This window comes from Cervus elaphus, chromosome 15 (genome assembly GCF_910594005.1).
Source record: "Cervus elaphus chromosome 15, mCerEla1.1, whole genome shotgun sequence".
Taxonomy (NCBI): Eukaryota; Metazoa; Chordata; class Mammalia; order Artiodactyla; family Cervidae; genus Cervus; species Cervus elaphus.
In genome coordinates, this window is record NC_057829.1 from 61810650 (window position 1) to 61823470 (window position 12821).

General features: G+C 37.1%; 1 protein-coding gene across 4 annotated transcripts in view; it reads right to left on the reverse strand.

Annotated features, from left to right (window-relative positions):
* Window positions 1-12821, reverse strand: part of ARHGAP19 (Rho GTPase activating protein 19) — a 63385-nt gene that overhangs the window by 24030 nt on the left and 26534 nt on the right. For all 4 annotated transcript variants that reach the window (XM_043926248.1, XM_043926246.1, XM_043926247.1 and 1 more), the window contains exons 2-6: window positions 12115-12380; window positions 11118-11198; window positions 9018-9227; window positions 6175-6401; window positions 4749-4835 (exon numbers count right to left, since the gene is read on the reverse strand). In XM_043926248.1, coding sequence (XP_043782183.1) covers window positions 4749-4835; window positions 6175-6401; window positions 9018-9227; window positions 11118-11198; window positions 12115-12380 — 871 coding nt within the window. The remainder of the gene's footprint in view (window positions 1-4748; window positions 4836-6174; window positions 6402-9017; window positions 9228-11117; window positions 11199-12114; window positions 12381-12821) is intronic.

Here is a 12821-nt window from a genome sequence, read left to right on the forward strand (position 1 = left end):
CTGATGTTGGTAAAGTTTAGAGGTGGGAGGAGAAGGGGACTGCAGAGGATGAGATGGCTGGATGGCATCCACTGACTCAATGGACATGAGTTCGGGTAAACTCCGGGAGCTGGTGATAGACAGGGAGACCTGGCGTGCTGCAGTCCATAGGGTCGCAAAGAGTCAGACATGCTGAGTGACTGAATGGGACTGAACCAAGCCAAATACATCTAGGAGACTGTACTCATGTTTTATCTCTAAGGTTTGTATAATCTCTATTCTTATTCTTATGATCCTCCACAGTGATACGTTACCTGACACAGTAAAGTAAAAGAGATTTTGCTGGTGTGATTAAGTTAAAGACCTTGCAATGGGAGAGTATCCCAGGTTATCCAGGCAGGTTCACTATAATCATAATCACATGGGTTCTTAGAAGCAGAGAACTTTTCCCAGCTGTTGTTAGAAGGAAACATGACTATAGTAGAAGGATCAGAGACATACAACATTGCTAGCCTTGAAGATGGAGAAAGGGGACTACAAGCCAAGGAATATGGGCAATCTCTAGGAGCTAGAAAAGACAAGTAAACAGATTCTCTGCTAGAACATCCAGAAAGGAATGCATCCCTGCCAGCACCTTAGTTTTAGCCCAGTGAGATTCCTGCCAGACTTCTGACCTATAGAAATGTAAGATAACAAATCTGTGTTGTTTTAAGTCACTTTAAAAAAATCCTTCACAGTGAAGTACAACTTCACCGTATACTTGAATTATGTATGCTGGACCATGGGCAAGAGAATGAGCTCCACAGATAACAGATCAGAAGGTAGGAAAGCTAAACTGTGATATGCAATGAGATCTCTGTGATCCCATGTCTCTTTCAACTTATGAGTGGTAGGCCACAAAAAGTTAACCCCATGGCAATGGCAGCAAGAGAACTCAACAGAACGAGAGTTCTATTAGGAAGTGCACCTAGAAATTCCCCATTTTGATTCACGACTACTGCCTTACTCTTCATATTCACAACTCCTCTCAACTTATTCCCATAAAATCATGCTTTGGAACTAGTTCTTCCTCTAAATAAGGAGTATAAGAACTGATTTGAGAGACTTTTGCTCATCATTAAAAACTATTCTTTCTCCAGTTATCCTGTGACTACTGCTCTAATTTACTTACCTAGATCTTGACTTCTAATTGATCATAATCTTTGACTTGGGCACCTAAGCCTCCAATACAGTCCTGACCCTTTGTTTTCCATGCTACTAAGCCAAAGATTCTGACCTGTGTTTTCTAAACTCTGAACTTTGGATCACACCATCCTGAGTGGGTAAATTGTAGGGTGGCCTCCATGTTCACATTCTGCATAACTCCCTCTTCCTAAATGTGAATGGACTTGTGACTTGTTGCTAACCAATAGAATATTGGTGACTGAGTGTTATTCCTGTGATGATTAGGTTACATGATATAGCTAAACATTTGTGATTAAATTATGAGATTATATTTATAATACATGATATATGTAATACATTTTATATATAAGATATGTATAAATACATCTTAATCTCCATCTTGTTAGCACACACTAGAGAGACTCTCCTGCTGGCCTTGCAGACTATAAAGTAAGAAGAGAGACAAACTGAAGGAAAATCGGTTAAATAAAAAGGAACTAAAACTAGCCAGAGCAACTAGGCAAGAAAAAGAAATAAAAAACAGCCAAATTTGAAAGGAGTAAAATTATCTCTATTCATGGATGATATGGTCTCATATGTAGAAAACCCTAAATATTTCACAGAAAAATTGTTAGAACTGATAAATTCAACAAAGTAGCAGGATACAAAGTCAACACAAAAAATCAGTTGTACTTCCATACACTAACAATGAACAACCCACAAAGGAAATTAAGAAGACAATTCCATTTACATATAGCATCAAAAAGAATAAAATACTTAGGAATTAACCAAGGAGGTAAAAGATTGGTACAATAAAAACTACAAAAATTCACTGAAAAAAATTAAAGTTAACATAAATAAATGCAAAGACATCCCAGATTCTTGGATTGGAAGACTTATTACTGTTAAAATGTCAATACTACCCAAAATAATCTACTGCACTCCCTATCAAGATTCCAATGATAGTTTTTGTAGAAATAGAAAAATCCATCCTAAAATTCATATGGAGTCTCAAGGGACCCCAAATAGCTAAAACAATATTGAAATAGAACAATGCTAGAGGACTCACATTTCCTTATTTCAAAACTTACTACAAAGCTACAGTAATCAAAACTGTATGATATTGGCATAAAGACAAACATACAGACCAACTGAATAGAAGAGGTTCCAGAAATAAACCCCCATATGTATGGATTTTCAATAAGAGTGACAAACAAGACTATTCAATGGGGAAAGGCAGTTTTTTTAACAAATGATGCTGGGAAAACTGGATATCCACATGCAAAAGGATGAAACTGGACCACTACCTAATACTATATACAAAAATTACCTAAAATAGATAAACATAAGACATAAAACAATAAAACTATTAAAGCATAGGGCAAAAGCTTCACAGCATTGGATCTGACAATGATTTCCTGCATTAGCCACTAAAGGCATAGGCAACAAGAGAAAAAATAGACAAATGGGACTTCATAAAAATTTTTTAAATTTTGTGCAGCAGGACACTATTAACAAAGTAAAAGCAATCCACAGAGTGGGAAGAAATATTTTCACATCATATGTCTGATAAGTGATTAATGTCTAGAATATATAAAGAATACCTACAACTCAGTAACAAAAAATAACAACCAATTCAAAAAGGGGCAGGAATTCTCTGGTAGTCCAATGGTCAGGACTTGATGTTTTCACTCCTGTGGCATGGGTTCAATTCCTGGTCAGGGTACTAAGATCCCACAAACCATGCAGCACAGCCAAAAAAGAAATAAAGAAATGCGCAAAGGACTTGAATAGACATTTCTCCAAAGAAGATATGCAAATAAGCAATAAAGACATGACAAGATGTTCAACATCACTAATCATTAGGAAAATGTAAATCGAAACTACAATGAGTTGCCATCTCACACCCAATAACACAGTTACAATCAAAAAAATCCCCAAAACAAAATAACAAGAGTTGCTGAGGAAGCAAAGAAATGGGAATTCTTGTGTACTATTAGTAAGAAGGTAAAATGGTGCATCAGCTATGGAAAACAGTACAGCAGTTCTGTTAGACCATATGATCCAGCAATTCCATTTCTGGGTATGGAGTCGTACCTCAGAATCCAAAGAGTATTGGTTCTAGGATTTCCCCATAGATCCCAAAATCCATAGATACTCAAGTCCCTTATATAAAATGGTGTATTAACAGTATTTGCATATAAGCTACATAATCTTCCTGTATACTTTAAATCATTTGTAGATTAGTGATAATACCTAATACAATATAAATGCTATATAGTTGTAAATACAATGTAAATGATATGCCCAGGTTCAGAGAAGCATTATTCACAAGAGTTTTAAACGTGAAGGCAACCCAAGTGTCCTCAACAGATAAGCAAAACGTGGTATATGCAATGAATGAAATGTCAGCCTTAAAAAGGAAGGAAGTTCTGACAAATGTTACAATATAGGTGAACCTTGAAGACATGCCAAAGGAAGTAAGCCAGTCACTAAAAGACAAATATTGTATGATTGATTCCACTTTTATGACGTACTTAAAGTGGTCAAAATCACAGAGACAGAAAGCAGAATGGTGGTTGCCAGGGCTAAGATGGTGCCAGGTTCACCAAGGGGTGAACGGGGGAGTTATGGTTTAATGAGTTTTAGTTTTTTAACTAACTTTATTGTTTAATGGCATTTTAGTTTAGGAAAATGAAAGGCGTTCAAGAGGTCGATGGTGGCGATGGTTTGCACAACAGTATGAATGTAATTAATAATGTAATTAATACCACTTGCATGTACACATATAGTAGATGTTGTCATATGTATTTTAGCACTTTTTTTTTTTTAAAGAAAGGCCAAAAAAGGAAACAGAACTGAGTGGTCTTAAAAATTCTCAGCTTTTCCAGATGGCAAAAGACACTAAAATTAAGAAATTCACCATCAGGAAAGTACACTCTAAAGAAAAAGACCAAGGATGTGACTATAAAACCTTTTGCTAAAATCTTGGAAACATCAAAAGGTCAAAAATATTCAGTTAACACAAAGAGCACTTTCAAAAGGGCTAAAGGGTAAAGGCGTGCCTCCCAAAGCCTCTCAACACAACCAGAGGGCCTCTAGGAAGCTGAAAGGTATTGCCCCTCAGCCTTCTCAGCAGGAGTCCATGGAAGAAAAGGGTTTATCTTCAAGTTTATCTTCTGAGTGAATCTCACTAAAATCCACAGAGACCCACAAAGTTATTGAGAAAATTACGTTGGCAGAAACACTGCTAGCTTGTACTAAAAACCACTATGAATACAAGAAGAAAGGAGGCTGTCAAATTTCAACCGGCAGGAAGCAGGAAGGATAAAACTACTACTCTGCTTCCAACTGTTTTTCATGAAAAAGGAAGGATGACTCAGAGGGTAGAGCCAACCGTCCAGGAGGTGGAGCCCTGCTCAGCTCTCAGGTACCTTCATATTCCTCCCCACCTAGGTCGTTCCCTCTCAGTTTTACCACTGTCTAATTTGGTTTCCAGTTCCAGTCAGGGCCTTTCTTATTTAGCCATCTTTACAGCCCTCTCAGGATCCCACCTTGCTCCATCTCTTTATCTTCTCACTATCCAAATCCCATTTATTACCTACCTTAAAAAGTTTCTGAGAGTGTTTAATCATAAAAGCCATCCCATCATTTAATTTTGTGATATTCTCTTGAAGGTCATTTGCAGTGACCTATTCAGAGCAAAAGAAACCAAAAAAGAGAGATGAAGAGCTGGGAAGTGGAGGGCAGATACTCCCATTTACTTATTGATAAGCTAATTCTTTCAAATGTATGATAGCGTCTATTGCCAAGAAAGTTGACTTTAATACAGTGTTTAATTCTGGAAAGACTTTTTGGTTCAGTAGGTTTTCACCTGAAATGATATAACCTAGGAGGAACCATGTGTCCTTGAAGTGACCAGGAAATCCAAGAGAATCCATTTTCCTTTTCCAATTCTGCCTGAGAATTAGACATGTATGCAGAAGATCATCTTTCCCAGGAAAAGGGACAAGAACAGAATCCATACCAGTCACCAATAACACTGCTCTCCAGAGAAATTAGGTTCTCCAAAGACAAAAGAGAACTGTCACTATGAATTCATGTTAAAGGTGACATCCGTTTCTTAAAAACAGTCAAATGGTCACTGACTCCCTTCTCCTGTTTCCCCTGTCTCTTTTTTAAGCACTTCAGTGTCTCTACTATCCAAACCCTGCATTCTCAACACGTATCTTTTTTACTTAATGTTTGCTCGTTCTAAGACCTCTTAACTTTACAGTCATAGATCACTTGTTTATTTTCAGTCTCATTGAGCTGGGTCTAAATCTCTTTTAGTTATGTTGTTTTATCCCCTTAACATGGACAAATCTTGGTATGTCTTTTTCCTCTCATATCCCTCCCCACATCAACCTTCCTCTGGGCAGAAGCTCTGTTTTATGAATGGACAGGAATATGAAGCTACGGGCTTCCAGGTCAGAAACTACCACAATATTGTTAATTGGCTATACCTCAATACAAAATAAAAAATTTAAAGTTAAAAAAAGAAGGACATTCAGCTTTATCTAAAGAGAGTACATCTACAGGATATAGAAAAGTTAGGACAAGGCAGCATCGCTCTATCTAAAAGCTCTTATCTAAAAGCTCAGTGACACTATCCTATATGATCATACAGCTCTGGTTTAAATTCATACCATTTGATCTTCAGAAATCAATTTAATTTCCCAAGAAGGCTTTCATGTTAAGAAGGAGTTTACACTGACCACCCAGCATGAGTATTCTGGTATATTTCGTAGCTACAATCTTCCACTAAGAGTTTCCACTAAAATTGTCATTCAGGCTTATCAGATTGATTTATAAGCAAAATTAACAGGAATTTGTGGTTTGATAACTCTTAAATGATCTAACAAAGTAAGTTCCTAATCTTATAAAGCTGAAGACCAGAACTTGGGCCCTTGATAACCTCACCAAGTACAGCTATAGGATGAGACCCAGCTCAAGAAAACCAAGCAGTCTTTATGGTCCCCCCACACTTACATTTTTTGGCCATAAGACATGGGGCGCAAACATAAGGGCTAGGTTATAGGCGGACATCTTATTCTTGTCTTGTTTCTTTGCTGTCTGGTACAGGAGATCAAGCAGTAACTTCAGCAAGTTACGGTTGGGTGGAGGGAGAATGAGGAAGAGCAACTGAAGAGCCTCGATTTGCCGTTCCTTATCTGGTACATTGGTCTTGTTTCCTTTATCATCAAACTGCATCAAATCTTGACAATAAAAGAGATGATTGTAAAGGATGGAAAAAATACAAGAAAGAAAAAAAATCAATGTTCCTACTATGTATCATCCTCCAATAAGAGAAAGGAAAAAAAGAATCAAGAGATTATAGCAAAATACAATAACAAAATCACATCAATATAATTTAATAATAAAAAGACAAAAACCCAGTCAAAAATAGCCAAAAGACTTAAACATTCCTTCAAATAAGATATACAAGCAGCCAATAAGCATTGGTATACTTGGTATCATTAGCTATCAGGGAAATTTAAATGTAAATCAAAACCCCAATAAGATACTACTTCGTAATCAGCAGTGTGGCTATAGTCAAAAAGACTGACAATAACAAGTGCTGGCAAGAATGCTGAGAAAAAAAAAAAAAGAATGCTGAGAAAATTAAACTCTTCTACAGGGACTTCCCTGGCAGTCCAGTGGTTAAGACTCTGCGCTTTCACTGTAGGGGGTGCAAGTTTGATCACTGGCTGGGGAACTAAGATTCCACATGCCATATAGTGGAGCCAAAAAAAAACCCCACCACTCTCCTACATTTCTGGTGGGAATGTAAAAAACAGTGTGACCACTGTGGAAAACAGCTTGGCAGTTCCTCAAAAAGTGAAACATAGAGTTATCACATGACTTAGCAATTCCATTCCCAATTATATACTCAAGAGAAATGAAAACAGTCCACACATATCTCTGATAATGCCACCCCCTTCACACTTCCTCACCAATATATTTTACTGCTAAAAAACTATGAGAGTGAATCATGAACTGATGCCAGGATGATCTAGGCAGCTCCTTACAGAGTCAGAATCATGGCTTCTTCTCTCACAGGCTATACAGGTTTATCAATAAAAACTGTCCCCTAGATCATCAGAATTTCAAAAGACACTGAAAACCATTTGGGTATAATCCATACAGACCTGAAAATGATTAGTGTGTTATTGAAGCTGTTTAACTTCAATTATAATTCCAGGTTTAGGAAAGGCAAATAATATTTCTAGAAACTGTTTCCTGTTAATATGAAATTGAAAACAAAAAATCCCTCCCTGTTATTAGCAAGCCATATCAAATGCTACACCTGTGCCACACCTCAGTGTGATCTCAAAGACCAGTGAATCATGGGGTGGTGGAGAGGAAGTTTCAGATACTGTACTAAATTAACTCAACAGGAAAGCAAACAGAACAGGCATTCTTCATGTTAACCCTTATCAAAAGAACTTATCAATATTTTCCATATCTTTTTCAAAGATCCAAAAACTTTTATTTCTCCCGCCAAAAACTGTGATGATTTTGAGTGTTGGTCGCTCAGTCGCTCCCAACTCTTTGCAACCCCATGGACCGCAGCTCACCAGGCTCCTCTGTCCATGGGATTTTCCAGGCAAGAATCCTGGAATGGGTTGCCATTTCCTTCTCCAGGGGATCTTCCCAACCCAGGGATCGAATCCAGACCTCCTGCACTCCAGGCAGATTCTTTACTGACTAAGCTACGAGGGAAGCCAAAAAAACTATAAAGCTGTATAATATTCTAGTAATGTTTTCTCATATGTATCACCTAAATTGTTCCTGGAAGTGCTAACAAATCAAATCTTACTTTAGAAATTCAAAACCTATTTTTTCTAAGTGGTAAAAATTATTCAAAAGAAAAAAAATCTTCTACTTATTTTCCTTAAGACTAGAAGCAAGAGGGAAAGGCTCAAGGGTAGAAAACTAAATAAATACAGTATGGATGTTGATGCTGTGTGCACTTGGAGCCTATAGCAGCGTAACTGCTGTGTAATTCAAGAATGAATTCCTTACCACACAGGCATAAAAGGAAAAGAGGAAACTGTTTATGAGCTGAAAATGGAACATTCTCCAAGAAACATTAAATAAAAAAAGCAAACCACAGAACCATGTGTATAACACCCTACCATTACATAAAAAGAGAGAAAAGAAACATATGCAGGTGTTTGTAAATGTGTAAAATATCTCTGTAAGGACACATCAGAAATCAATAGTACTGGTTCTCTCTTGGAGAAAAACTGAGTGCCAGGGAACAGAGATAGAAAAGAGGTTTTTCACTGGATACTCTTGGAACCTTTTGAATTTTAATTCATGAGAATGTATTGCCTATTTAGAAAACAAGCAAAATTATTTTTTAAAGAGCAAATTTCCAACAGTAGAAATTATCTCAACTGAGGCATATTAATACTTAGCAAAAGTTCCAAACCAAGGCAAATACATCAAAACTGTGACCATTGACTTGGGTGTGTCAATCAATCCAGCGAAAAGCACACATTAATTAAACAACTAAAATGTTCAAAGCACAATGCCAGGATCCATCAGGAACACAAAAATAAATGAAACCCAGACTGTATCTTCAAAGAAGTTTATTCAACAAAAAAATCTGACTAAATCAAACATAACTAGCCAATGCTTATGAGTATTCAGAGAGCCCAGAAATATCATGAAGTCTTAACCAACATTAGCAGAAGTTACAAACAACAGAATGTTGTTTACAAGCAACAGAATATTCTGTGGGTTACAAACAACAGAATATTCCAGATGACTTTACTAAATTGAAGTAAATGTACCTACAGCCCCTTCTCACCTCCAATACTCACCAGCAATTTTGAGGTGTGCGTGAAAATGTTTATGTGTCAGCAAGGGCTCAGGTAACTCTCCTAGAAACATCTTCAGCAAGGTAGCAACATCATTTGAGTGAAACTCCCCTGATTCCAAGTCAATATCAGTTCCATTATTGAGAGCATCTCTTAAAATCTGCTGTCGGACACTATTCCCTGGTACTCTAAACAAACCCTCTACTCGTAAGTCTGTTCGGAGTGGAAGAGGAACAAAGGACATGAAAAAAGAAACAGAGAATTACAATTAAGTAATCTAAAAGACCACTTTATACTTGAAAGACCCTTACAAAGACCCTGAAGGAGGTTTTTGCCTTTCTTCTCAGAGGGGTTGAGACCTACTGGTCCCTGGGGAAACTTATCTGAGCATCTCTGAGCACCTAGAGATCTTCCAGGCTGAGAGATGGTCCACCCAGGAGTCACTGAACCTCCTAAGGCACATCTGGAGACTGAATTTTATCTGGTCTTTTTTTTAACTCCTATTGAAATAGTTGATTTAAAATGTTATGTTAGCTTCAGGTATACAGCAAAGTGAGATATATATATATATATATATATGAACGCTGCTCAGTCATGTCTGACTCTTTGCAACCCCATGGACTACACAGTCCAAAGAATTCTCCAGGCCAGAATACTGGAGTGGGTTGCCTTTCCCTTATCCCAGGGATCTTCCCAACCCAGGGATGGAACCCAGGTCTCCCACATTGCAGGCAGATTCTTTACCAGCCGAGCCACAAGGGAAACCCATATATACATATATGTATTAGATTATTTTGCATTATAGGTTATTACAAAATATTAAGTATAGTTCCCTGTGCTATGCAGTAGGTCCTTGTTGGCTATCTATTTTATATATAATAGAGCTTGAAAAATAAGCTGGAAGGAAAGCCACATCTTCCTGAAGTCCCCTCCCCATGAGCCATCCCAGACTTTGTTGGAGGGGTTGAGTTCATCTGTGGAGGTTCATTGCTCCTGTAAACAGTTTCCCAGCCTAAAATGAATCAAGGGTCTCTGCACTGCCCCAGGAATTAGAACTCTAACCTGTCAGATCACCTTTCCATCTAAGAGACTGCCAGAAGCTCAGAGTCATTCCAACTAAACGATTCTTCCCCTCAACCTAGATTCTAAGCTAATCTAAGGGTTAAAAAAGATGAGACACATTGTTTAGTTTGATATGGTAGAAGCATGAGAGTTCGTGTTTTCAGCTTAGGTATATATTTCTTTGAATAGCTCCCTAATTCAAGTTTCCAAGTTGAAATGCCTACCAGCCAGGCTAGCAATAGTAAATGAATGAAGAGGAACCCTAACAAACTGGTGAGCACCTACCTGTGCTCCAGATGACTGTGTCCAAGAGCCCACAAGGCTCAAGGATGCTAGATCTTCCTGTTAGCCAAAGAAAGCTGAAAACCTGGACTTTTCCCATTTGAAAAAACTGGAAACTAATTTTAACTTAATCCTTTGCCAAACAAAATATGAAAATAGACAACTTAAGCCCTTAGGCTGTCAGTCTGTAACCTCTGCTCTAGCTCCCAGCACAATGTCCCAGGTAGAGCAAGCCAAAAATAACCATTAGTGTTGAATTCATCATGGCATCACATAAAGCCACATATACACTCAGCTGTGCCAAGTACTTAAAGCAATGACATAACCAGTATGACTACTAAAAAAGTGAAAAGGGAATTAAGTTGAGTGTATTTTAATCAGAGAAGTCTAGAGATGAACGGTATCTTTGGCAATAAATTATTATCCCTGGAATAAATGTTGAGACTCGTTAGAAGCAATGTATTTTTTCCAGAAGAAACGCCTCTTTCAACCAAGGGCAAAATGCGATTTCATAGACACTATCTAATGTGTGTGTGTATATGTGTGTGTGTGTGTGTATTTGAGAGTATAAAGGAAATCAATACATGAGATGAAATTTATAAGGAAGTATATTTAGAAATATGCCACCTGAAATTATCATTGATTAGTGTCTTTGTTAATGGTTAACTGACACTTACTAACTCAAGGATATTAAGCTCCCAACAGAAAACTGACAACTGTTCATTAACAAAGAATGAAAACAATTTCAAGTAGTCTTACTCTTGTGTAGATATTCAATCAGTTGGTATATCTGGGCAATGCCTTCCTCTGTCAGTGGGGATCCAAATACAACTCCTTTTTCTGAAAAAATCCATACAATAGAACAAGGCTATATTTTCCACAAACAGTACAAAATCAGCATACCCCTCAAGCAGCCTATGTTACAGTTGAGCAAGTATGTTCACATGGTCAGTACAAAGAAACTTAAGAGTTGGAAATGCATCAGAAAATGCAATCAGAACACCTTTCAATCAACTCTCTCCAAGTTTAATCTTAGATAGTAGGTTCCCTGAAGGCAAAAACCATCTTCTTCTTTAATTAACAATACTTGGAATATTGATATTTAATTTAAAAACAAACAAAAAATAGAACTTAGACCCATGATTATTAGAACATGATAGATTATCCACTAGAGTTGGTATAGGGTCTAACCTGTTATGTCTAAACATTTTTGCTGCCCTCGGGATTTCCTTATATTTAATAAAACAAAATAGAATCTCTTTCACATCTTATCAAAAACAGTGTTAATAATCACAATTTATAGTATATAAAACTAATAACTTCTGAGAAGGCTTTTTGAGTGATTCATAAGTATTAATATTTGCCTTATCAAAGCATTCTATGGAATGAAAACATTAAAGAACTACTGCAATAAAAAATAGTCAAACTTTCTTTACTGTACTCTCCAGCTGTATAACTTTGTTCTTTTAATATCATTTTAGTATAGTATTAATAGAGCATGAAAATCAAGGTGCTCCTGGTAACTATGTAAACTAATCATGCTATTTTCTGGAGACTGATATAATGGTTTAATTAATCTAGGTAATTTTTATAATTTTTATCAATATTACTTAAAGTTTTACTATTCATGTAATGAAAAAAATGACTAAAAAAATGCTTTACAATAATAGTAACTCCTCCACGAATGTGCAAATGTTCAGAGTAGAGAGCTCAGGAAGTAACTAAGACCTGCCCCCTTCACAGACACAGTTCCTACCCTTTCTCTTGAGAGACATTAGAGACCGGAAGAATCCTGATGCTGGGCCCGCCCCACCAGGCAACTTAAGATCCACTTCTCCCATCAGCTGAGCCAACTCAGTTCCAGGTAGATCAATAAGTCTTGTAATGTTGCTGACCACCAACTCAGTGAACACCTCAGGTTTCTCATGTCGGAGTTTCTCCACAAAAAAGTCAGGATTGAAGATAATGGGCTGACTTTGAAGGGAAGAGTCATTGCAGATAACAAAATTGCAGATAGCATCACTGAAAACAATGAAACAGAAGAATCTTTGAAGGGATCATTTTTGTATGTGTTTTTCATTCCCTCTCAACAACACAATTATTCATTCCTTCTATGGCCTCATCTACACATACCAGTCTTTTGAAAACCTAATATTTAATCTGTTGACTGCACAAAAGAAGATAATCTGGACTTGCTGCTGTTTAGGTTACACCCACATAGATACTCCGAAATTTAGTTTAAAGAAAAGACCTGAATTTGCCTCTTAATTTCACACATTCAGTCTACAAGAAGATAAGACCCTTACAGCCTCCTGAGTCTAATAGCATTTTAGAATTGGCAGCCACATAGACCACATTTCCTTATTAAAAGTTAAACCCTAACATTGTTAAATACTTTTAAAACATCAGACCTGCAACTGTTCCCCTAACATGGCAATATGCAATCATTAAACTAAGGCCTTC